General features: G+C 48.7%; 1 protein-coding gene across 1 annotated transcript in view; it reads right to left on the bottom strand.

Moving 5' to 3' along the window:
* The window catches only part of PITPNM3 (PITPNM family member 3), an 88,574-nt gene that overhangs the window by 46,827 nt on the left and 17,594 nt on the right, over positions 1–24,153 (bottom strand). The window contains exons 6-7 of the mRNA XM_024736166.1: positions 23,510–23,605; positions 14,396–14,503 (exon numbers count right to left, since the gene is read on the bottom strand). Coding sequence (XP_024591934.1) covers positions 14,396–14,503; positions 23,510–23,605 — 204 coding nt within the window. The remainder of the gene's footprint in view (positions 1–14,395; positions 14,504–23,509; positions 23,606–24,153) is intronic.

The raw sequence follows: 24,153 nt of genomic DNA, 5'->3' as shown, positions 1-24,153 counted from the left end.
TGAGGAGTGGGGAGCAGGGGGAATGGGGAAGGGGTTGTTTGTAAGGGCTGCCGGGGAGAAGCATCCAGCCCCGCCGTCCCTCACAGCCACCAGCCGGCGAGCGCGGAGGAGTCCGCGGTGAAGCCGGCTTCCTGATTAGCAGGCTCCCACGACGCGGGTGATTAACCAGATGTGCCGCTGCTTCAGCCACTGTCTAAATGAGACCCCACTTGGCCTACGCTTTCCAGGGCCCCTGGGCCCCACAGGCTCGCCTCGGCTGGGGCTTTCTTCAAATGCAGAAGCTACCAGCAACTCCCGCAAACACGACAGGCCACACAGGGAGGGCAGGGCCTCCGTCGCCCACCGATCCCGCCTGTCCCAACCTCACACCCCCGCGCATCTGAGCCCCATCGTGTCCTCCAAGAAGATGCTTCCACATCCCGCCCATGGTTTCCTGAGGGATTTTATATTTCCTCTTTCCAATCCCCTTCCAACAAACTGTGAGCTCCCCGAGAGCAAGAGAAGCAAAGTGCGTGGACAAGAACAGAAACACTTTCACCAAACACCTGAAACAGGAGGATCGGGTGGCTGCTGAGGAAGCAATTCAGGCAGACGGGGCCTCGGGGAAGAAGGAATCGGGACTTCTCCTCCTGACATGCCAGAAAGGGTCTGGGCAGGCCCCGTGGAGCAGGAATGGGGGCAACTGAAGCCCTGTGATCTGCCAGGCTCTGGCCAGCCTGGTAACTCAGCCCACGCAGTGGGGCTGAGAAGGAAAGACCCGCACACTCCCCCCTGCTCAGGGTGCTCCCCACACGCTGAGCCTCTGCTGAGTTGCAAGGTCAAGATTCACCCTCATCACCTCTCACCCGGCCCATCACAACCCCCTCTACACTCATTCCCCGGTCCCTCCTATTATATTCTGCATCGGCTTCCAGAATGATCTCTCTAAAATGCAGCTCGTCCCTCCCGCTTAAACTGTTCTGTGGGTCCCCGGGGGCACCCCTGATGTTCAAGGCCTTCACTTCAACTTCCCCACTCCTACCTCTTCTCCGAGATTCCCCCCACCTCCCTGGTCACCCCCCCCAGCCCAATGCCTAGCATCCCAACTTCAGTCAAGACGAACTCCGAGTAGCTCCCCAAATTTCCCTGCCTTCTCATACCTCCCTCTGGACCTTTGCACCTGCTGTTCCCTCTGCCTGCTGCACCCTCACGGGTCTGTCCAGAGCCCCGAAAGGCCTCCTTCATGCCTCACGTCTCAGCTCCGGCTCCGGGTCCTTCTCTGATCCCTCTGGACCTTGTTCCCACTCTTGTTAGAGTAATTAGCTCACTGGCCTGGAGCTGCCCCACCCCCAAGTCTGGGAGCCGGTCAATTCTGAGTCCATTTCTGAGTCATCAATGTGTCCCCAGCATTGACCGGCACAGGGTCTGACACAGAGTAAGTACCAGTACATGTGTCCTGAATGCATAAGGGAGGGAGGGAGGGAGGGCACGAATGCGTGATGAGCACCTCACTGCTTCGGGTTCAGAAAAGGAAGCAAAGCATCACCACCCAGAAAGGCACAGCTGTAAACAGACAAGTCAGCACTGCAGGGGCAGCCCACGTAAGCAGTGCCGAGCAAGAGGGAGGTGCTCTGGGAGAGGCTGGGCCAGTGGGGAGACCCCCTGGGGAAGTGCACAGGATTACGAGAGCTGGAGAGGAAATCAGGGGAAAGGCGGGGGAGGGGGGGAGCGGGGGGAAGCAGGCAGAGCTCAAGTGGGCTTGAGAATCAGCAAGCAGCCCCTGGGCATTTGGCTGGAACCCAGCGTGAAGGTATATTCCAGAAGCTGTGAATATCAGAGTAGAGATAACCTGGAGATCGCCAGATTTAGCAATGACCTGACAGCCCCTGTGTAGCATCCCTCATGGTAGTCGTTCCAGGGCTGTTTGACTCCTGCAGGGATGGGGAACGTACTAACCCTAGACAATTATAATTGTTAGAAGGAAGGCTAGAACCAGGATGGCCTCACATGCCAGGCTGGGGGGTTTATACTTCCTTCTTTTTTTTTTTTTTTTTAATTTTTATTCATTCATTAATTTATTTTTTTGGCTGCGTTGGGTCTTCGTTGCTGCTTGCGGGCTTTCTCTAGTTGCGGTGAACGGGGGCTACTCTTCGTTCCGGTGCGCAGGCTTCTCATTGCAGTGGCTTCTCTTGTTCTGGAGCACAGGCTCTAGGCGCGTGGGCTTCAGTAGTTGTGGCACGTGGGCTTCAGTAGTTGTGGCACGTGGGCTCAGTAGCTGTGGCTTGCAGGCTCTAGAGCGCAGGCTCAGTAGTTGTGGCACACGGGCTTAGTTGCTCCGCGGCATGTGGGATCTTCCCGGACAAGGGCTCGAATCCCTGTCCCCTGCATTGGCAGGCGGATTCTTAACTACTGTGCCACCAGGGAAGTCCCTATACTTCCTCCTGCAGCCAACAAACACCTAGTTGCCAACTCCATAGCAGAACGATATTACTGGATTTATATTTTAGAACCATCACAGTAGGACTGGATAAAGTTGGCCAACTGGCAACGAGATCCAGCCTTTTTCTCCTGTCCCATACCCCTAGAAAATGGCATTAACTATTTTGTATGAAGTAATCTTTAGTAGCACTGTAAAACAGGAAGGGATGTCCTGGCAGGTCAGAAATTCTGAAGTACCCTCAAAAGGCAGAAGGTAGAGAGATCTGAGGGAGGGGGGTAGGACTGGCTACATAGTTTGTGGGGCCCCTTGTTCAAAATGACTAAGAATTTCAAGATGGTAACAGCAGAGCATAAACTCGAGTGTGAGACTCTGCTATGCATGGAGACTCGTGTGACTGCTAAGGTCAAATGCCCATAAAACCAGGCCAGGAGAGAGGAAACCATAACCTCAACTCTGTAAAGAAAGGTCTGGAGCCAAAGGTAGGGGCAGCTCAGAGGGAATGTCAGGGTCATGGGTGGAGAACACAGGAACAAAGGAAGGTTTTGCAACTGTCCGGGCTTCCATGGTAGAGAAGCCAGGTGACTGGGCTCCCCATTCACCCTGCCCACCAACTCCTGCTTGTACCAAGTAGAGGCAGCTGTCCCCAGGTGTGAGAAGGGCTGAGTTTGAGGGACAGGACACCCTGTGGGGCTGAAAATACCCAAGAGGGGCAAAGCAGAAGCTAATGGCTCAAGTCACCCTGCAGCATTTCCTACCCTCCCCAATAATAAGATGACAGCAGCTTGCAGTAAATAGACATATCACATCACTCGGAGAGAGGCTAACTACAAACACCAAGTGCAGTATGTATCCAAATATTACTAAATGTAAGAGGAAAACCAACAATGTGAAAGAAAGATACCAAACTCAATGCCTGAAGGAGAGTACAGGAAAATGGATCTGTGGGTTCCTTCAACCAACTTAGTATCACAATCATGAATGGCTCTCAAGTTTAGCAAGCACCAGAATCTCCCAAAGGGCTAGTTAGAACACAGATTCTGAGCCGTACTGATTTCTGATTCAGTAAGTCCACAATTCATATTTCTAATTATTTATTTATTTATTTTTGGCTGCGTTGGGTCTTTGTTGCTGTGTGCGGGCCTTTCTCTAGTTGCAGTGAGCGTGGGCTACTCTTCATTGCAGTGCGCAGGCTTTTCACTGCGGTGGCTTCTCTTGTTGCGGAGCACGGGCTCTAGGCGCGGGCTTCAGTAGTTGTGGCACACGGGCTTAGTTGCTCCGCGGCATGTGGGATCTTCCCGGACAAGGGCTCGAACCCCTGTCCCCTGCATTGGCAGGCGGATTCTTAACCACTGCGCCACCAGGGAAGTCCCACACAATTCGTATTTCTGATGGTTTCCAAGTGAGGCTAATTGTGTTGGTCCAGGGACCACTCTTTAAGAATCACATGTCTAGAAATAAGGGTATAAACTAGAGTCAGAGGGTGAGTGGCAGGAAGAAACAGCTCTCTGGAAAGCTCGAGGCAGAGAAATTGATCAGGGACACCTAGGCAGTGACTGCTCCCTTTGTCTCTATGAGAATGTAGCCTTGATGACACTAAGTTTGTTTCAGAAACAAGAAGGGCCCTGATTGTAGAGTCTCTTAAGTGACAGCTCATAGACTATTTGCACAGCTTATTCTGGAAGAGAGATGTAAATCCTGAGCATAAAGGACTAGTGATACGGCAAGATCCAAGTGGAATTTATCCCAGGAATGAAAGAGTGTTCAATATATGAAAATCCATCAGTGTAACATGCTATATTAATACAATAAAGGACCAAAACCACATGATCATCTCAATAGATGCAGAAGAAGCATTTGGCAAAATCTAACATCCTTTCATAAAGGCTCTCAAGAAACTGGAGGGAATCTCTTCAACCACAGAAAGGACTACAACAAAAAAACCTCACAGCTAACATCGTATTTAATGGTGAAAGACTGAAAAGTTTTCCCCTAAGATCAGGAACAAGACAAGATGTTGGTTCTCATCGTTTCTATTCAATATTATACTGGAGAGTCTAGCCAGGAAAATTAGACAATGAAAGGAAATAGAAGGCATCCAGTTTGGACAGATTGGACTACCTCTATTTGGAGATTGTATATATAGAAAATCCTAAGGAATCCCCCCAAAATAAAACCAATAAACAAGTTCAGCAAAGTTGAGGTATACAACATCAATTTACAAAAATAAATTGTATTTCTACACACTTGCAATAAACAATCTATAAATGAAATTAAGAGAACAATTTTGGTTACAATAGCATCGAAAAGAATAAAACGCTTAGGAATGAATTTAACAAAACAAGTGTAAGACTTGTACACTGAAAACTATAAAACGTCATTAAAAGAAATTAAAGAAGACCTAAATAAATGGAAAGACATTGCATGTTCATGCGTTAGAAAACTAATAATGTTAAGCTAGCAATACTTCCAAAATTGATCTGGAAGATTCAACAACAATCCCTATCAAAATCCCAGCTGGGGGCTTCCCTGGTGGCGCAGTGGTTGAGAGTCCGCCTGCCAATGCAGGGGACACAGGTTTGTGCCCCAGTCCAGGAAGATCCCACATGCCGCGGAGCGGCTGGGCCCATGAGCCATGGCCGCTGAGCCTGCATGTCCGGAGACTGTGCTCCGCAACGGGAGAGACCACAACAGTGAGAGGTCCGCGTACCGCAAAAAAAAAAAAAAAAAAATCCCAGCTGGATTTTTTGCAGAAACTGATGAGCTGATTCTAAAATCCATGTGGAAATGCAAGGAACACAGAAGAACCAAACTTGCAAGAAAAGAACGTGCAAAAAAGAAAGTTGGTGGACTCCCACTTCCTGATTTCAAACTTACTACAAGTGTACAGTAATAAAGACTCTGTGGTACTGGTACAAAGATAGACATATATATAAGTGGAATAGAATTGAATGTCCAGAAATAAACCCATATGTTTATGATTAATTGATTTTTGACAAGCATACCAAGATAATTCAATGGAGGAAAGAATAATTTTTTTTCAATAAATGGTACTAGTACCACTGGTTACCCACATGCAAAAGAATGAACTTGAATCCCTACCTCACAGCATATACAAAAATTAACCCGAAGTGGATTCAAGACCTAAATACAAAAGCTAAAACTATAAAACTCTTAAGAGAAAACATAGGGGTAAACCTTCATGACCTTGCATTAGGCAATGGTGTTTTAGATATGGCACCAAAAGCACACACAATAAAATTAAAAATAGATAAATTGGACTTTGTAAAATTTTTTAAAATTTGTGCTCCAAAGGACATGATCAAGGAAGTGAAAGGACAATCTGCAGAATGGGAGAAATATTTGTAAATTATACAACTGATAAGGGTCTAGCATACAGAATATATACAGAACCCTTACAACTCAACAATAAAAAGACAACCCAATTTTTTTTTGGCTGTGCTGCACAGCGTGTGAGATCTTAGTTCCCTGACCAGCGATCGAACCCATGGCCCCTGCAGTGGAAGCTTGGAATCCTAACCACTGAACCTGCAGGGAATTCCCAAGACAACCCAACTTTTAAAAGGGCAAAAGATTTGAATAGACATTTCTTCAAAGAAGATGAACAATGACCAATAAGCACGTGAAAAGAAGCTCAACATAATTAGTCATTAGGGAGATGCAAACCACAACCACAATTATATACTACTTCACACCCTCTAGGATGGCTAAAACCAAAAAGACAGACAATAACAGGTGTTGGCAAGAATGTAGAGAAATTTGAACCCTTATAAAGTACTGGTAGGAATGTAAAGTGGTTCAGCCACTTTGGAAAAGAGTTTGTCAGTTCTTCCAAAAGTTAAACAGTTACCATATGATACATCAATTCCACTCATAGATATATACATCCAAGAGAAAATATGTCCACACAAAAACTTGTACACAATATTTTTGACAGCATTATTTATAGTAGTCAAAAAGCGGAAACAACCCAAATGTCCATTTGGATAACCAATATGTGATATATCCATACTATAGAATATTATTCAGACACAAAGTGGAATGAAGTACTGATTCATGCTACAACATGGATGAATCTCAAAAACATTATGCTAGACAAAGACAGCAGCCACAAAAGACCACATTGTTTGACTTCATGTATATGAAATTCCAGGGGCTTGGGGAGAGGAAAATGGGGATTGACTGCTCATGGGTATGGGGTGTTTTTGGGGGGAGTGACAAAAATGTTTTAGAGCTAGATAATAGTGATAATTGCACAACTTCAAAAATATATTAAAACCATAAAACTGTACACTTTAAAAGGGTGAATTTTAGGGGCTTCCCTGGTGGCACAGTGGTTGAGAGTCCGCCTGCCGATGCAGGGGACACGGGTTCGTGCCCCGGTCCAGGAAGATCTCACATGCTGCGGAGTGGCTGGGCCCATGAGCCATGGCCGCTGAGCCTACGTGTCCAGAGCCTGGGCTCCGCAACGGGAGAGGCCACAACAGTGAGAGGCCCACATACCGCAAAAAAAAAAAAAAAGGGTGAATTTTATGATATGTGAATTATGTCTCAATTTAAAAAAGAATTTGGCAAGACCTGCTTCACTTGGACAATGTTAATGACAGCTGTGTGTTTCCTAGACAATTAGAACCAAGCTTGATCCTGCTCCATATTATAATCTCACTTATGGATCTTTGGCTAATTAATCCAATCTGAAGTGTGTGTGGTCTATTCCCATCCACTTCTGACAGACCAGAAAACTGAAACTTAAAAGAACAAGGAGATAGAGACTCTAAAAAGCATGGAATGAGTCCATGACATCTATGAATCCGTATCAGATTGTTATGAAAAAGAACCAACCAGAGCACATGAAAATGAAAAGATGAGTGTTAAAAAAAATAATAAAGAAGAGTTGATCAGAAGAATGGAAACAGCCAAAGAAGAGAAAAATTGGGGAGCTGTTGATGAGTTGGAACAAAGGACTACTTCCAGAACCCAGCAAGAACCAAGAAGTAAGAATAGGCAGGGCAAGCTGAGACATGGTTCCAGCAACTATCTAAGTTTTGGAAGGAGAAAACATAGTGAAAGAAATACTTGAAGAAATAATCAAAAGAAAATGTCACAGTAATAAAAAAAGAGGACACTAGGTTCAGACACAGCAAACAACAAAACCTCATCTGCAAACTTGGTTGTGACTTCAGAATGCAAAGAATAAAGCTTTTAAACACTGAAAGCTTCAACAAGAGGGAAGAACAGATTACCCACACATTAGCCTCAGACTTCTCACCAAAAACACTAAATGCGAGAAGGCCATGAGGAATGTCTTCAGAGATAGTTTGGAATACGATTATTCCAAAAGGTGTAAAGGCAAAATGAACACATGCTGAGAAATGCAAGGGCTTGGAAAATGACTAACCCTACCTGACAGTCCCTACCTGAAAGAATTACTTGAGGAGACATTCTAATTAACAGAGGAAGTAAATCCAAGAGGAAGTCATGGAATTTAAGAAGCAGCGGTGAAAACTATACACTAAAAAGGGTGAATGCTGGCACTTCCCTGGCAGTCCAGTGGTTAAGACTCCACGCTTCCACTGCAGGGGGCGTGGGTTCAATCCCTGGTCTGGGAACTGAGATCCCGCAGGCCAGGCCGAGGCACGGCCAAAGAAATAAATAAATAAAATAAAACCCCGGGGGCTTCCCTGGTGGCGCAATGGTTGAGAGTCCGCCTGCCGATGCAGGGGACACTGGTTTGTGCCCCAGTCCGGGAGGATCCCACATGCCGCGGAGCGGCTGGGCCCGTGAGCCCTGGCTGCTGGGCCTGTGCGTCCGGAGCCTGTGCTCCGCAACGGGAGAGGCCACAACAGTGAGAGGCCCGTGTATTGCAAAAAATAACCAAAAAACAAAACAAAACAAAACAAAAACCAGGGTGAATGTTACCTAATGTAAATCATACCTCAATACACTTAACTGAGGAGGGGGAGGAGGAAAGGGGAGGGGGAAGGGTGGGAGGAGAAGAGGGAGGAGATTATAGCATTACAGTCAAGATCAAATAAGAAAGCCTGGATCACTCTTACCACTCAGCATCTATCTGGAGATCCTGTGCAATGCCATTTAATAAGAAAAATAAGTAAGCTGGGTAAATATTGGCAAGGATATAACTGTCGAGATTTGTAAACGATGTGACACTCTACCGAAATAAACCCAAGAGATGAACTGACAAACTATTAGAAAATAAGAAAATTCAGCCAAGTGGCAGGAATTCAAGACACAAAGATTTCAAATACGCAGCAAATAATTTATATCCAAAATACAGGTAAAGAACTCCTAAAAAACAATAAGAAAAAGACAATTCAATAGAAGATGAACAAAAAGCATGATAAAGAAACTCAGAGAAAAAGAAAATGGAGTTGGGCAACACATTTATGGAAAGATGATTGCTCTCACTAGCAATCAAGTAAGGACAAAGCAAAACAAGAAAATGTCTTCATCCGTCAAGTTGATCATATCAAGTCTGGTGACACTGTGGGGAGATGGCTCACCTAATCCACAGCTGGTGTGAATATAAATTTGCACAGTCTTTTTGGAAAACTGTTTAGCAGTATCTATTACAAGTTTCAATGCTTATACTCTTAACCCATGTATCATTGTTTTAATGATGAAAAATTCCAGTGTTTGTCACTACACAGTGGTTAGATAAATTATGGTACATCTATTATAGAGAATACTATAGTACAGGTAAAAATAATGAGTCAAATCTATAAATACTCATAGGAAAAGCTCTCCTAGATCTACTATTAAATGGAAAAAATAAGTTAAATTGCAACAATGACATCTAATATCTATCTCTAGAGAGATACCCTCCACGTTGATATACTTTGAAGTGAGGTCTGCAATTGAAGAAGTAGATAAGGAAGATTGGTTTATTTGTATTGATTGTTTATTTGTATTGTTTGTTTATTTACAACAAGAATGTATTCAAGTGGGAATTCCCTGGCGGTCCAGTGGTTAGGACTCTGCGCTTTCACTGCTGAGGACACGGGTTCAATCCCTGGTCAGGGAACTAAGATCCCATACGCCACAAGCCGTGGCCAAAAACACAGAGGAAGAATGTATTCAGGAAATATGGTTATTTGTACACCAATGTTCATAGCACCATTATTCACAATAGCTAAAAGGTGAAAACATGTCCATCAATAGATGAACGGATAAACAACACATGGTAGATACATGCAATGGAATATTAGCCTCAAAAAGGAAGAAAATCCTGTCACACGTAACAACATGAATGACCCTTGAAGACATGCTAAGTGAAACAAGCCAGACATAAAAAGACTTGCTTGATTCTACTTATATGAGGCACCTAGAGTGGTCAAATTCATAGGAACAGAAGGTAGAATGGCAGTTCCCAGGGGCTGGGGGAAGGGGGGAATGGGGAGTTATTGTTTAATGGGGACAGAGTTTCAGTTTGAGAGGATGGAAAAGTTCTGGAGCTTCTTCATCCGGGTGGTGATGATTGCACAACAATGTGAATATATTAATGCCACTAAGCTGTACGCTTGAAAATGGCTAAAATGGTGAGTTTTATATATTTTACCAAATTTTTTAAAACACTAAATGAAAATAACAAGACAAGCAATTGTAAAAATAATAATAAGGTGGACTGAGCTGATGCCAAAGGATCCCTTTCCATGAAAATACTGGGCAATAGGGACTTCCCTCCTGGCGCAGTGGGTAAGACTCTGCGCTCCCAATGCAGGGGCCCCGGGTTCAATCCCTGGTCAGGGAACTAGATCCCACATGCACGCCGCAGCTAAAAGTCCGCATGCCACAATTAAGGAGCCCGCCCGCCACAACTAAGACCTGGTACAACCAAATAAGTAAATATTAAAAAAAAAAATACTGGGCAATAAATATCCAAAAAAAAAAAGTAAATATGTAACTGAGCTCAAAATAAAGAATGGATAATATACAAGTGCCAGAAACAAAGAAGGAACTACAATCCAGACACAAAAGCAGAAGCTAATGTAGAGAAGACCCCTGGAAGACTCAGATGGATAAAGGCTCCAGGGCTAGAGGCTAAGAACAGTATTGCTGTTAACCCCACAGACTTGGCCTCAGCCTGTGGAAGGTGAGGAGCTGGAGCAGCGCCCCCTGTGTAGTAGGGATCCGTGAAGGGCTGCTCCACCCATAAAGAAACATTAAAAAAAAAAAAAAGGGCTTCCCTGGTGGCGCAGTGGTTGAGAGTCCGCCTGCCGATGCAGGGGATGTGGGTTCGTGCCCCAGTCCGGGAAGATCCCACATGCGACGGCGTGGCTGGGCCCGTGAGCCATGGCCGCTGAGCCTGCGCGTCCGGAGCCTGTGCTCCGCAATGGGAGAGGCCACAACAGTGAGAGGCCCGCATACCGAAAAAAAAAAAAAAAGTCTGCTGGGGAAGCAGCCAAAAAACCATTCATAGACAGTGGGAAAGAAAAAAGTCATACATGAGTAATCAAAACCCTAAGCCCTTGCCACCTATGGGTGTGGGGTCTAAATTTACACCACTCAAGGAGAATGGAACCGCAAAGGTGTAAATTTAGCATATAAAATGTCCACGATTAGTGAAACACTCAGGCTCAGCAGAGACACAAGACCAATCACTAGAAGGACATTTTCAAGACCTGGGGGACACAAGATTCCCATAGAAAAGAAAAGGGTGGGGTGTTGATCAAGATGAGTTCACAATAAAAAATGAAGAAACAGGCTTCCCTGGTGGCACAGTGGTTGGGAGTCCACCTGCTGATGCAGGGGACACGGGTTCATGCCCCGGTCCGGGAGGATCCCACATGCCGCGGAGCGGCTGGGCCCATGAGCCATAACCGCTGAGCCTGCGCGTGCGGCGCCTGTGTTCCACAACAGGAGAGGCCACAACAGTGAGAGGCCCACGTACCAAAAAAAAAAAAAAAAAAAAATGAAGAAACAAAACCCATGAGGTACAGGTAGCATGTACGCAGGTACACACACATGCACACACACATACCAGAATTAGCGCCCTCAAGAACTGGAGATACCAGAGCAGGCTGAATGTACCTATGCAACACAGGCTCCAAATGACTGAGATTAAAGATGGGCCATAGAACATAATTAAGGTTCAGAAGGAAGAAGCTCAGCTCCATTTGGAACTTGCAGACCATTAAGTGGTTTTGAGACGTCCAGGTAGAGGCAAGTAGGAGCCTCCTTAGAATATGAGTCTGGAGCCCAGGGGGTAGGTCTTGGCTAGAGATGAAGTTGGGGGTCATCACCAGGGGTCGCTGTGATTGGCCAGGGCCTGAACCATGGCGGAGGATGTCTCTGCAGCGAGCCGTGCGTTTAAGGGCAGGAATGTAGAAGGAGGCAGGGGTAGAGCTCGGTCTATAACACCAATTTTGATTGCAGCCTTTTCCAGAAAGTGCTTTTAGAACTTCCTCTCCCCTAAAGAGTCCCCAGAGGCTCTCTCCTCAGGCCCCTGACTCAGCCTGTCTTATTGCACTGTAGCCGTGGCCATGATCCTCTTCCTGTCTGCTGTGAGCTCCTACAGAGGTAACAAGGCCAGCCTGCTTGTCTTTATTTCCCCACCATCCTGGGTTGAGCCCACGTCTTGGCTCCAGAAGTGGCCGCTGGAATGAATGAAATCTGCGTGTGTGTTCTGCCGTGTTGTGGGAATTCACATCATGAATCCACAGGGGAATGGGACTCAGAAGGAGCCAGAAACACGGCTGGTTTCCTCTTCCTCACCCTTCCTTCTCTCTCTCTCCCTCTTGCTCCCCATTTCATACTGGGAGGAAACAGCATCAATTCTTGGACTCAGGCAAGCCACTGCCCCTAATCCGACCTCTCATGAGCTCCATGATGCATTTGTTAGAACTGTATTTGTGAAAGATCTTTCACTCTTCTTTTCCCCTTCCCACGTTATAATGACCAGGCACTGAAGGCACTTTGCAAGTATCAGCTCATTTAATGTGTGCAATTTGTGTGCTAGCCCCATTCTGCAGATGAAGAAACTGAGGCTCTGAGAGGTGACGTGACTTTCCTGGCCACAAAGCCATGAGGTGGCAGGGCCAAGGTTCAAACCCAGACCTCTTAGATTCCAAAGCTACGGTTTCAGCCTTGCCCGTCGACCTCCACCTGCTTCCTCCTCCCCTGCCCTCCCAGCTCACACTGCTTCTCACTCACCTCCTCCTTAGCTCACACTGTGTCTGAGTCACACATTCCTTGGCAGACAAGCGCGGGTTGGGATGGGAGGGGATGGCCAGATGGGTGGTGAGTACAAGTCTCGGTTTGTCTTTTCATCACTCCAAGCATTGTCCCAGGGAAGCACTTGGAGTCCATGACCCCTTCTGGGCCCCCTCCGGGTTCCTGGGGTGAAGGAAAGAGTAGACAAAGGGTCCATCTGCAAATGAGTAGCAGGGAAGACTGGGAAATTTCCTCTGGACTGGTCTTGGGTACCAGACTCAGAGCCCACTGGTTCTGTGAATGTGACAGTGGCCCAGGAGGGCCTTGCCGTTAAGACTCTGGGCTGCTAGGACTTGACTCTGCCGGGGCTCAAAACTGTGCTGAGCCTTGGTCCAATTTGGGAAGCAAAGCCCTGGTCTGGGCATCAGGAGACTGGAGATCTAAGTGTGATGCTGCCCCCAACTTGGAGGACCTTGGGCAAGATGCAGCTCCTCTGAGCCTTGGGTGCTTCGTTTGTAAAATGGAACAGTCGTCCCAGGCCTGTCCATTTCTCAGGATGGGCAAGCTGGTATGGGGCGGGCTCTGAACCAAGGAGGCTGGGATGGGGGAGGGTAAGAAAAGGAACAGATGCTGGGGTAAGACAGCTACCACCAAGATGGTCAACACCAAAGCGGTCATTCTCTTGGGCTAGGCCAGGACTGTCTCACTGAGCGTCTCCTGATAGGTAGCCTGGCCCAGACCATGACAGGAAAGATGGGGCCAAGAGAGGAAGGAAAAGAGGAGATGGGAAGGAGGGGAAGTAGGAGGAGTGATATATTGGGTGGGGACGAGGGACAGAAAAAGCTAACAGAAGCAGAGGCACCCTGGATCCTGGATAGGGTTCTAGCCTCAGCTCTGCTTCTCACTCCTGTGTGACCTTAGTCAACTACAGCCCCTCTCTGAGCCTCAGGTTCCCCATATGCCATCTCACATTTTATAAGCTCCTTGGTTCCATCCTCCACTTGCCTTGTGAAGCTTGGGTCCATAGGTTCATTGTCAAGAATGCTTCCTTGAGACCCCCCCTCTTGCCTCCTTCTAAAATTCCTGCCTCTCCCCTCTGGGCCCAACAACCCTCAGTTTAAGGGTTGACCCCTTTATGTTTTGACTTATACTCTGTGACACATCACAGGGCAGAAGCCTTAGCTAAATCGCCTTTGGTCCCTCCTACCAAGCACTTATACATAGTAGATGCTCAACGAACATTCTGTTCATAACATGAAATGGTCAGATGGACAGAAGGATGGATGCCTAAAAGAATATGCCTGCTTTGTCTCCTGATTAAACTCCTGGTCAAAACTCCCCTCCTTAAAAAGCCTCTGGACGAATCCCCAGCCATGATCTTCTTCAACAATTCGACCAAAGGAAGTTACAGCCCCAACTGCTGCCCCTCTCCCCTGCCCATTCCCAAAGGCTTTCCAGTTGCCACCCTACATTAACTAGCAGATTCCAAGGAGCTTGGACCCTGCCGCCTGCCCTTAATTACCCATGCTCCTGGGTGGTCATCCAATGAACACAGGAAGCTCTGTTGAAGTATCCTAGAGTTTTTCTGCCACAGAAAACCCTGCAGAAGTCCCCGTGAGGATTCCTGCAGGTCATAGAATTCAGGGGTTGTAGGCGAAGTTCCCAGACAGAGAGATGACTCTTTGTGGAAAACCCAGGTTCTAGCCCCAAGTTGCCATCATTTCAAACTGCGTACCGTCCACAACACACACATGTACACACCCGGCCAGGCGAGAAGCAGAACCTTACCTTGATGCTCCTCCAGTTTCCCCATGGTCTCAATCTGCTCCACCAGGTCATTTGAATTCCACTGGCTCATCCCAATGAGGATGGCGTTCTTCCCTTCGGCCACCTCCTCTGTGGAAAGAAGTAAGGATGGGCATGAGTCGGCAGGGTTGTGTAGAGGTAGCCTGAACAGGAGCCTATGTCTCAGGGAGTATTTATTTCTTCCTTTGAGTTGAGGAAGATGTCAACTATTGAAGGTGTCTATGGTTACAGGCAGGTATAAGACATCCAGGAATTTTTCATTGCAAGAAGGCATTGTGGTTATACCCTACTGGGTCTCCACATGTTACAGCAAAAAAAAGTAACAAGGGAACAGTCATGAGAGAGGCTGAAAACTCATAGAAGGCTCCATTCCTAGCACTCAGAGTGGTATTTCTTGAAAGGCAGTGTGTTTGGGAAGAAGAAGTAAAGCCTTACCACTAGGTAGCAGTTTTTCTTTAGGTGAGTTACTTGGCTTCTCTGAGCCTCAGTTTTCCTATCAGTAAAATGGGACTGGCAATGTCTAATCATAGAGTTGTTGTAAGGATTAAAGGAGAGATAATGAATATAAAGACCTTGGTGCACAGGCGGTGCTTACAGATGGGAGACATTAAGGTTACTTCTTCACATGAGGAGTGAGTTGCCATCCTTGTTTGAGCAGATCAGGATTTGAGTGGTGTAGGAGCGGCTCTGGAGTAACTGAGAGAGCAGAAGACTTCTGCCTCTAAGCAAGTCTTAAGCTATATGGAACCCTTAACCCACATCTCAACGTTATGAACCTCTTAATGCTTCCATTCTCCCTTTAGTCCTCCCCTCAACCCTGTCTCTATCCTTGCCCTTTCCCAGTCTGAGCTCAGACGAATTGGTGAGGTCATATTCCCTAACACACTGAACACAAGCCCCTGGGTCCCACACATCAATTACACATATCTGGTGCAGTCCCTCATCCCAGAAAGGGACATTGCCTCAAGAACAAAGCCACAGGAATGCCCCCTCTCTCTTTAAAGAGACAGGCCTTCCTGGTGAAGACCTTTGTGCCTTTTCTCATAGAGCAGACATTAAAGGGTCGTGAGGAGAATTCTTAAGCTCATCGTAACCGAGAACAAAGAGATAAGACCCATTTCACTGCCAAAGAACTTCACAGAGCACATGGAACCAACATGGTGAATCTAAAGCTTGGGGATCTGTCCAGAGTTCTGAATCACTCAAGCTCAGTCATCCAGACCCCATTTCTGGCTGGGACACCTCCTCCTGCCTTATTTGATTATTTTATGTGATCTATTTAACACCACTTACCAAATCCTTAGTATGCACTGAGGTTGTTAGAAGTGTTTTACAAACACAAATTCATTTAATTCTCATAACAATACTAAAAGAGGACAATTATTATTATCTCCATTTTATAGACAAGGAGACTGAAGCACAGAATAGTTCAGTAACTTGCCGAAGGTCACTGGCTAGAGCCAGGATTTAAACCCAGATATACTACTTCAAGAGTCCTAAAATCCTGCCCTCCTGATGGCCTGCCTGTCCTGGACATCCTGTATTGGCTGCCCAAGCACCACACACCACCAGACAATTTCCTGAACCCGGTGTGTTCCATCTGGGCATGGTTTACACCTCTAGGTAGCATCAAGCTCTGGGCAGAGCCCCGACTGGGTTCCAGTCCTGAGCTGCTACATGTGAGCCTGTACCTTTACAGATGTCCCTCAGCTGTTCCTCTTTTCTTATTGCTTAAGTGGGAATAACAGCTCTGGTTCCACAACTCTTTCTAGCAAACTCTCATGAGGACGACTGACATAGTAAATTTGAAAAGGCTACACAAGCCAGAATGCTGTAAACAAATATCAGGTAGTATTATTCTTGGGGAAGCAGGGTCACCAGGGGGTTAAGAGCTCCATTCTGGCGTTAGATTGACTCTTTTCAATCCTGGATGCACCATCTGCTAGCTATCCGACCTTGGACAGTAACTTATGCTTTATGAGCCTCCACTTCCTCATCTATGAAAGGACATCACAGTAATGCCCACGTCCTAGAATGGCTGTGAGGATTCAATCAGATAATGAGACAATGAAGGTAAAGTGTGTACACGCACGACTAGCACACGGCGGGAGCACAGATGTGGATACCAGCGCAGGAAGACGAAGGTACCACCATCACCAACACCACCAGAGCACGTGGAGCTATGCCCCGGTTCCAGTTATGCTGCTGCCTACCCCTAGGTCATTTTGTCCCAGCTTCGGAGCGGGGTCGTCAGGGTCAGCCTGTAGCCCACCTTGAGTGCCTATGTCTCCTGGCTCAGTTACCCACACGTGCAGTTTTCTGCTTGTTCATTTAACATTCATTCTACAACAGAGGGCTTCCTGAGCAGCTGCTGTATGCAGTGTGAGACACGACCTCCATCCTGTAGGAATTCAGCTTTGTGAAAAAACACAGTGGGAAACTGACACAGTCAGATGAGTGAGCTGGGGCTCCTGGTCCAGTGCTGGGTATACAGCAGGTGCTTACGCGTCCTAGGTCCTGGTTCTTCTATAATGCGTGATCCCCATCTCACGGTGTACGTGAGGCTATCAGAACCCCGAGAGGCTTCAGCATCTTTTCCCTCTTCCTTGTATCTGCATGACCCACCACCATCTTTCCCTCTTGGCCTTCTGTCTATCTCTCTAGGAAATGTATCTCCTCTCAGACTCTCCCCGTGTTCCTCCCTACTTGATGCCCATCCCTGACCCAGGTCCCTTTCCACTGATCTCTGTCCTTCTGGGTCCTGGGATTTCTCTGTCTCAGGCTCTCTGCCGTGTCTGTCCCTCCCTCTGGGCCTTGATCACAATTACTCTTTGCTCTCGCTCTGTCTTTATCCCAGAACCTCTCTCTCTCCTCTCTCTGGGTGGATGTGTCTCTTTCTTGATCTCTTCTCTGGGTGCCTGCCCCTCGGAGCTTTCCACCTCTGCAGGCCTTCTTGGTGTCTCTGATCTCTCTCTCTCCTGGGTCACTGTCTCTCTTTCAACTCTCTTGGTGTCTCTCTTGGTGTGTCTGTGTGTGTGTGTATGTGTCCCTCTCTCCCGTCCTCTCTGAGTCTCTCTTGCTCTCTTTCCCTCTCTGCTTTCTCGTATTTCCCCTGGCTTCCTTGCACTCTCCAGCCGCTCCCCAGCCCCCGACCTCACAGACGAGATTTCTCTCCTTCTCTGGGCCGCTCCTCTGCCCCTGCGCTCAGTACTCAGCCTTAGATCTTCACCCTGGCAACAATGGGCTTGTCCCGAGTGGCAGCAAGAAACACATTACCCTCTCCTGTGGACAAAACCAGAGATCTTCAGACTCTTAGACTTTGAGTTTCTGAAGACCAAACTTGGGTCTTGGAAATTAACTCTTCTCAAAAAACATACTCAACAAATCATAATTCATGCCTTTTTTTAAATTAAGATTTTAATCAGAGTGCAAGAAACACACACACACACACACACACACACACACACACACACACACACACGGAAGCAGCAGCTGAGAAATCTCCTTTTGGAGTCACTCAGGAGAACCAGGGAGACGTGTGCCTCAGCTCTGAGCCTCCGCTCCGTTTCCCCTCACTGTAGTTGGAGACTCCCAGTGGAGGCCAAAGGCCGCGAAGGGCTTTATCTGAATAAACGTCCTGGTTATTGACTTTGCTTTTCGACTCCTGGTGACTGTTCCCTATGTGCCAATGCTCAACCCCGGTGACCCCTGGTGCAGACAGAGTTTTTGCATCTACTTCGACCCCCCTGACCCCCAGTCCCTGCCCATTCTAGGTGCCAGGCTCAGCCTCACCCACCAGTACCACGCCCCTGGCCTTGACCTCAGACTGACTCCGACCCGAAACAAAACCTGGATACAGCGAAAGCTTTTCTTCCTACCCTGGGGCCTCTGTGTCTGCTGGACCCACAGGACTTCAAAGCGGGGAACCTCCTTGTCCCGTGCTAGGCAGGCTTCACCTGCAGCTCATGGAGCTGAGGGCTCGGTCACCTTCGGCCATCAGCCGGTCCAGGACCCTCCAGCACTCCTTGCCTGAGGCCAACAGGCCAGTCTCTCCACGGACCAGATATGCGCTGCGCTGGGGCCTCTGGGACACAAGATTGCTAACCTCCCCGACTGGGGACCGCTTGCTCCATGCCCCACCTACGGCCATACCACCACCCTCTCTTCATCACAAGGGGGTCCACACTCAGCCCATTCCCAGAAGCCTTTGGGGCAGCTCCTTGGCATTTGCTTCTCTACGTCCCCTCCCCCAATGAGAGGGAGGGTCAGGGGTCAGCGACACACCTGTGCTTTGCTTCTCTGAGGGCTCCTTTGCCCAGCTTCCCAAAGCGACATCCTCCACTCCAGCCACGAGACAAAGCCTGTACCCCTGCTGTGCTCCAGAGTGGGGACCCGGGGCCCAGAGGCTCAAGACTCGCCTGAGGTCAGACAGTAGCTAGTCACTGCCCGAGCCCTGAGGAAAACCTGGCTGCTCTGACCCCAGACGACCTGCGCCACTTCCCTCTACGCTCAGAGATCCTGAGTTCTGAGCCTCTGGAGTCCTGGTGCAGGAGCAGGGGCACACAGGACCACTCCAGAGCCTGGGCAGGAAGCACATCCAGAGGCTACTGGGCCGGGTCTGCCCTCCCGCACAGCGCTGAGCAGGTGCCCCCCTCGCTCACTCTGGCCACACCAGCCTTCCTATTCACTCCTCCCGTAAAAGCTTCGCACTGGCTGTTCCCACTGTCCACAACACTATTCCCTCATATCCTCACCTGGCTCATTTCTTGTGATTCAGCTCTCAGGTCAAGGCCACACCTGCTGGGGGCCTCCAAATTGCCCGGCCACTCTTATCACAGTCCCTTACGTTATACTGGGGGGGAGTGCCTCCATTTTTATTTTTAACGGCATTACTAAAGCTGTAACTGACATTCAATAAACTACACATATTTAAAATGTACAATTTGGGAATTCCCTGGCGGTCCGGTGGTTGGACTCGGCGCGCTCACTGCCGAGGGCCCGGGTTCAATCCCTGGTCACGGAACTGAGATCCTGCAAGCTGCGCAGTGCGGCCAAAAAAAAAAAAAATACAATTTTTTTTTTGTTTTTAAAAAGTACAATTTGATAAGTTTTGACATATGTGCACACCCAGGAAGCCATCACCCTAATCAAGAGAGTGGACATATATCCATCACACCCAGAAGTTTTCTCCTGTCCCTTTTGATCCCTCCTCCCCACCTCCAGACAACCACTGATCTGCTCCTGTTGCCATAGACTCGTTTGCATCTTCTAGAGTTTTCTATAAATGGAATCATAATATGCACTCTTTCTCAGTCTGACTCTTTTTCACTCAGCACAGTTATTTTGAGATTCATCCGTATTGTTGTGTGTATCAGTTCATTCCTTCTTATTGCCAAGCGGCATTTCATGAATACTGAATACATGAATGTACCGCAATGTGTTTATTCATTTACCCATTGATGTACGTTTGGGTTGTTTTCACTTTGGGGCGATCATAAATGAAGCTGCTATAAACATTCAGGTACATGTCTTTAGGTGGACATATGTTTGCTTACCTCTTGTGTAAATACCTAGGAGTGGAAAGGTCGTTATAACTATGATAAACTTTCTAAGAAGCTGCCGTCTGTTTTCCGAAATGGCTGTCCCATCGTCCGTTCCCACCAAGCAGACTTTAGAAGTCCCAATTCCTCCTCCTCCTGGTCAGTTGTCTTAATGAGTCATTCTAATAAGTGTGAGGCAGTATCTCCTTGTGGCTTCAGTTTACCTTTTCCTAATAACTAACGATGTTGAGCGTTATTTTCATCTTTCACCTTTCATTTTTCATTTATCTACCTTCTTTGGTGAGCTGTCTGTTCCTCTGCATTATTTTACTTATGGAAACTATCAATAGAGCTCGCTTGCTTGTACGTTGTCTTCCCACCCATCACCACTAAACTGTAAGCTCCATGGGGGCCACGACAGTGTCCACTTGCCCTTCATCCCCTACACCTGGAATAGGGGGATGGACAGATGCCCAATAAATACTTGAGAGAGTAAATAAATGACTCTGAATTCTAGCCCCTGCTCTGCCCGACCCTTTGTGGGACGCTGAACAAGTTTCCCAGTTCTTTGGCCTCAGTTTTCCAGCCTGTAAAATGAGGTCAGGGTGTTGAACTCAAACACCTTGAGGGCCCCCTAGCTCTGACATGGGTTTGAGGCATGTCCCCTCTTGGCCACCATGGGTTTCCCTCACTCTGCACTCCAACCTTGCTAGACTGTGGCTCCCCAGATACCCTCTGACTGTATTGACAGGATGGGGAGTGGTGCTTCTTCTGGGTCTGGGAGCCTGGACCCCACTACCCATCCTGCAGCATCCAGTCACGGGTACCAGCCGCCCTGAGGCCCCATGCCTGCTGCCACAGCCCAGGGAGCTGGCATCCTGCCCAGGGGATTGTTATGGTCCCAGATAGCTCCATACTCCTACCTGACTTTCCCCCAGTCCCTCCCAGGCCTTACATACACAACCAGAGGCCCCAGAGCCTTCCTCTGCTACTAGACCATGAGCCATGAAGGTCTCTTGTCCCACCAGGTAAACCCTAGTGCTGGACAAGTGGGATGGAGCTTAAGGAAGAAAGGGAGGGAGGAGGGCCCCATTTTCAGTAATAAGTTGAAGGAAAAGGCCTGACCTGGGCTCCAGCCCCTCTGCCCCCACCTTGCTGTGTGATCTTGAGAGGTCCCTTCCATGCTCTGGCCTCTGTTCCTGACAGTGTGGCTCCACCACGGCTGGAGGTGGAACTGCAGAGGCAGCAGGTTGCAGGTGGGGACAGAGATCACACCCAGGCCAGGGTCAGGGCTCAGCCTGGGCTGGAGAACAGAGGCAGGGAGGTGACCCTTCAGAGCATGCCCAGAAAGCCGGACAATCATGGCCTGGCCCCAGATGCTGAGAAAGCCCTTGGGAGCAGAGAAGGAGGATGGCTTTACCTCTTACTGCCCTGAGTGAAGGAAATATGCAAAAGCCTTGTCCAGGGAGACCACAGGGAACAGACAGGAGGTGAGGAGTTGGCAACACAGAACCAAAGAGGTTCCAGCAGCCTGTGAGCAGATCCTGAGGCTGGGAGCTACAGATGCTCTGGGAGAGGTGACATAGGAAAGGTTCAGAGACATGAAGTTCAGAGGTCTGGTAGGGAGTGTTGAGAGGTGGAAGACAAGGAAAGAGATGGGAGAGTGTGTGATCCTGGGATAGTGGAGAGAAGGAGAGATGGAGGTGAGGGGAGCGGGGAGGAGATGAGACAAAGGAATAGAAGAGAAGGTGGGGCCACCCATAAGAGAGGAGTGAGAGGTGAGGCCAGTTTGGGAACTGCAGACAGAGCAGTGAGATCATGGGGGCAGAGGACAGAATGCTGAGGGTCCGCAGGGAGGGAAGCAGGATGGATCCACAGCTGCTCAAAAGGAAAGCAGGTGCATAGGGCCCATGGGGATGGAGACGGAGCTGACCGGCGCCACCCGCAGACGCCTCCCGCGGGAAGCCATCATCGTCATCTGGGAATGCAGAGCCCTGATCAACTGCAAAAGTATTTTAAATGAAAGTGTTCTAAGCATGAAAATATTGAAGCCGTTGTTGTCACACTTTGCGTGAGTTGCTATGGAGAAAGTCAGCCCCGGCTGCCACTCCAATCAGACGCCAGTGGGAGACAGGAAAGAAGCCCCAAATGGGCTGGTTTGGGGTTAGCATCAGGGAGGGGGCACTCCATCCAGAGTCAAGAATGGGGGAGGCTCAGGCTGGGGCAGCATCCCACTGCCTCCCCCCACCGTGCCTCCCTGAAAATCACCTGATCTGGATACAGTCTCCATTTCTGGAGGCACAGAGCTGATAGGGAAACTGAGGCCCAGAGAAAGTGAAAGACTTGCCCAGGATCACAGAACGAGTCAATGGCACGGCTGAGACCATGTCCCAAGTGTCCTGCTCTGGGTCCTGGGGTCTTGCCAGCGCATGCTCTGTTTCTCTTTCAAGACCCCATTCAGCCAGTACTTCAAAGCTGGCCCCACCCCAGGAGTAAGTCAATCCCCCAAATACGGTGACTTCCCAGAGTGGAGCTGAGCCAGCCAAGTGAGACTTGGGGACCCTCCTAGCCTGGAGACCCTCCTAGGCTTGTGCGTCTCACCCAACCCCGCACGGCCCAGGCCAGCGTGACTGTGAGAGTCCGCTCTCCTGATGTCCAGGCAGACTCTGCCTTCCACTGGTCCCCACACCTGCCCTGCACATCCTCATCTCTGAGACCGTGCTCTCTGCCTGAAATGCCCACCCCATCTGGTGCCCTCTTCTCCGATCCTTGTAATGTTCCTTGTTTTCCCATCCTCACTTAGCGCCCCTTGCTACGTCCGGCAGGCAGGCCATGCACCCAGCACTGAAAAGCAGAGCTGATGCCCTCCCCTCCCTCGTGTCTCCCCTGAACATCTGCAACTAACTCATCCACATCTCCACTCCAGATCCCCCTCCCGTCTGCGGGCTGATCTTGAGAGTCACCTACGGGGTCACATGCAGGCTCATCTCTCCTTTCCCCCTGCAGCATGGGCCTCCAGCTCCTGGAAAGCCCCGTCTTTCCTGCTTCGGCACCATCATACCTGCTGCGTCTTCTGCCTAAGGCTCTTTCCTCCCGCTCTTCTTCTAGCCAGCTCCTACCCTCAGTGCTGCAGAGAGGATACTAAGGACCTCCCCAGCCTAAATCAGGTACCCCCATCATCACTCTTTCTATTAACACTTGGTACTTTTTACTCAGGGATATTAGTTCCCATTTGTGACTGTATTTTCCTTTATGTAATTGTTAGATGTTGGCCTCTCCCACTAGACTAGCAGCTTGATGAGGGCAGTGGCCACGCCTATCTGTTTACTGCAGTATGGTAAGCGCCTGAAATACTGTAGGGACTCAGCAAATATCTCAAAGAGTGAATGACTGGACGCTGAGCCCCAGCCCTGAGCGGACTCACAGATTGGGTAATAATGAAGCACGGAATTGCAGTGTCTGAGTGGGGAGAGATACTAACTCCCAACAGGGATCCCCTTCTTGGAGCTTCTAAAAAGGTCACCCAGACAATGGTGGGACGATGAGACTCACTCACCTCTAGCATCAAAGAATTCATCATCAGAGCTCTCCACTGAGTCACTGAGGACATTTCGAAGGTGCCAGGGGGCACCACCGCCCGGAGGAGGGCCACCTGCCAAAGGAAACACACCTGTTAGCCAAGCTTGAGGCCATGTCCTGACATGAAGGAGGTAAACCCAGACTGCCCCTGGACCAAGGTTTAGTCGGCATCCTGCACGTCCCTGCCCTCCTGACTTCAAGTGCACAACATCTCGCAGAGCCCTCCCACCGCTATGCTTTCATTTAAGACCCAAATTCCTTTCTGAGACGGCTCAGTGGGGCAGGAACGAGGGTGCCCGTTTTGAACACACCAAAACCGAGACCAGAGGTAGTTAAGAGATGTTGCCAAGGTGACACGGTGTATCAGGAAGCATCAGGTAAGTTTTGCTGTTTTAATAAATGATCTTAAAACACTAACGGGCTCCTTCGGTCTCCGGCCTTGTGGAGCCCTGCGGCCGTCGCCCGGCTGCCGCCAGGTCGGCTCGGCGGAGGGAGGGCCTGGGCTGTGGGTAGGCGGGAGGGAGGTTGCCTTTCCCTGTCTCCCCCCACCCCACCCCCCCGGGCCGCCTGAGGCGGGAGGAAGGAGGGGCAAGAAAAAAAAAGAAAGAAAAAAAAAAGGGC

This window comes from Neophocaena asiaeorientalis, unplaced genomic scaffold (genome assembly GCF_003031525.2).
Source record: "Neophocaena asiaeorientalis asiaeorientalis breed wild unplaced genomic scaffold, Neophocaena_asiaeorientalis_V1.1 scaffold129, whole genome shotgun sequence".
In the NCBI taxonomy this organism is placed as follows: Eukaryota; Metazoa; Chordata; class Mammalia; order Artiodactyla; family Phocoenidae; genus Neophocaena; species Neophocaena asiaeorientalis.
The sequence above is the reverse complement of the archived record's forward strand: the minus strand, read 5'-3'. Positions and strand labels throughout refer to the sequence as shown.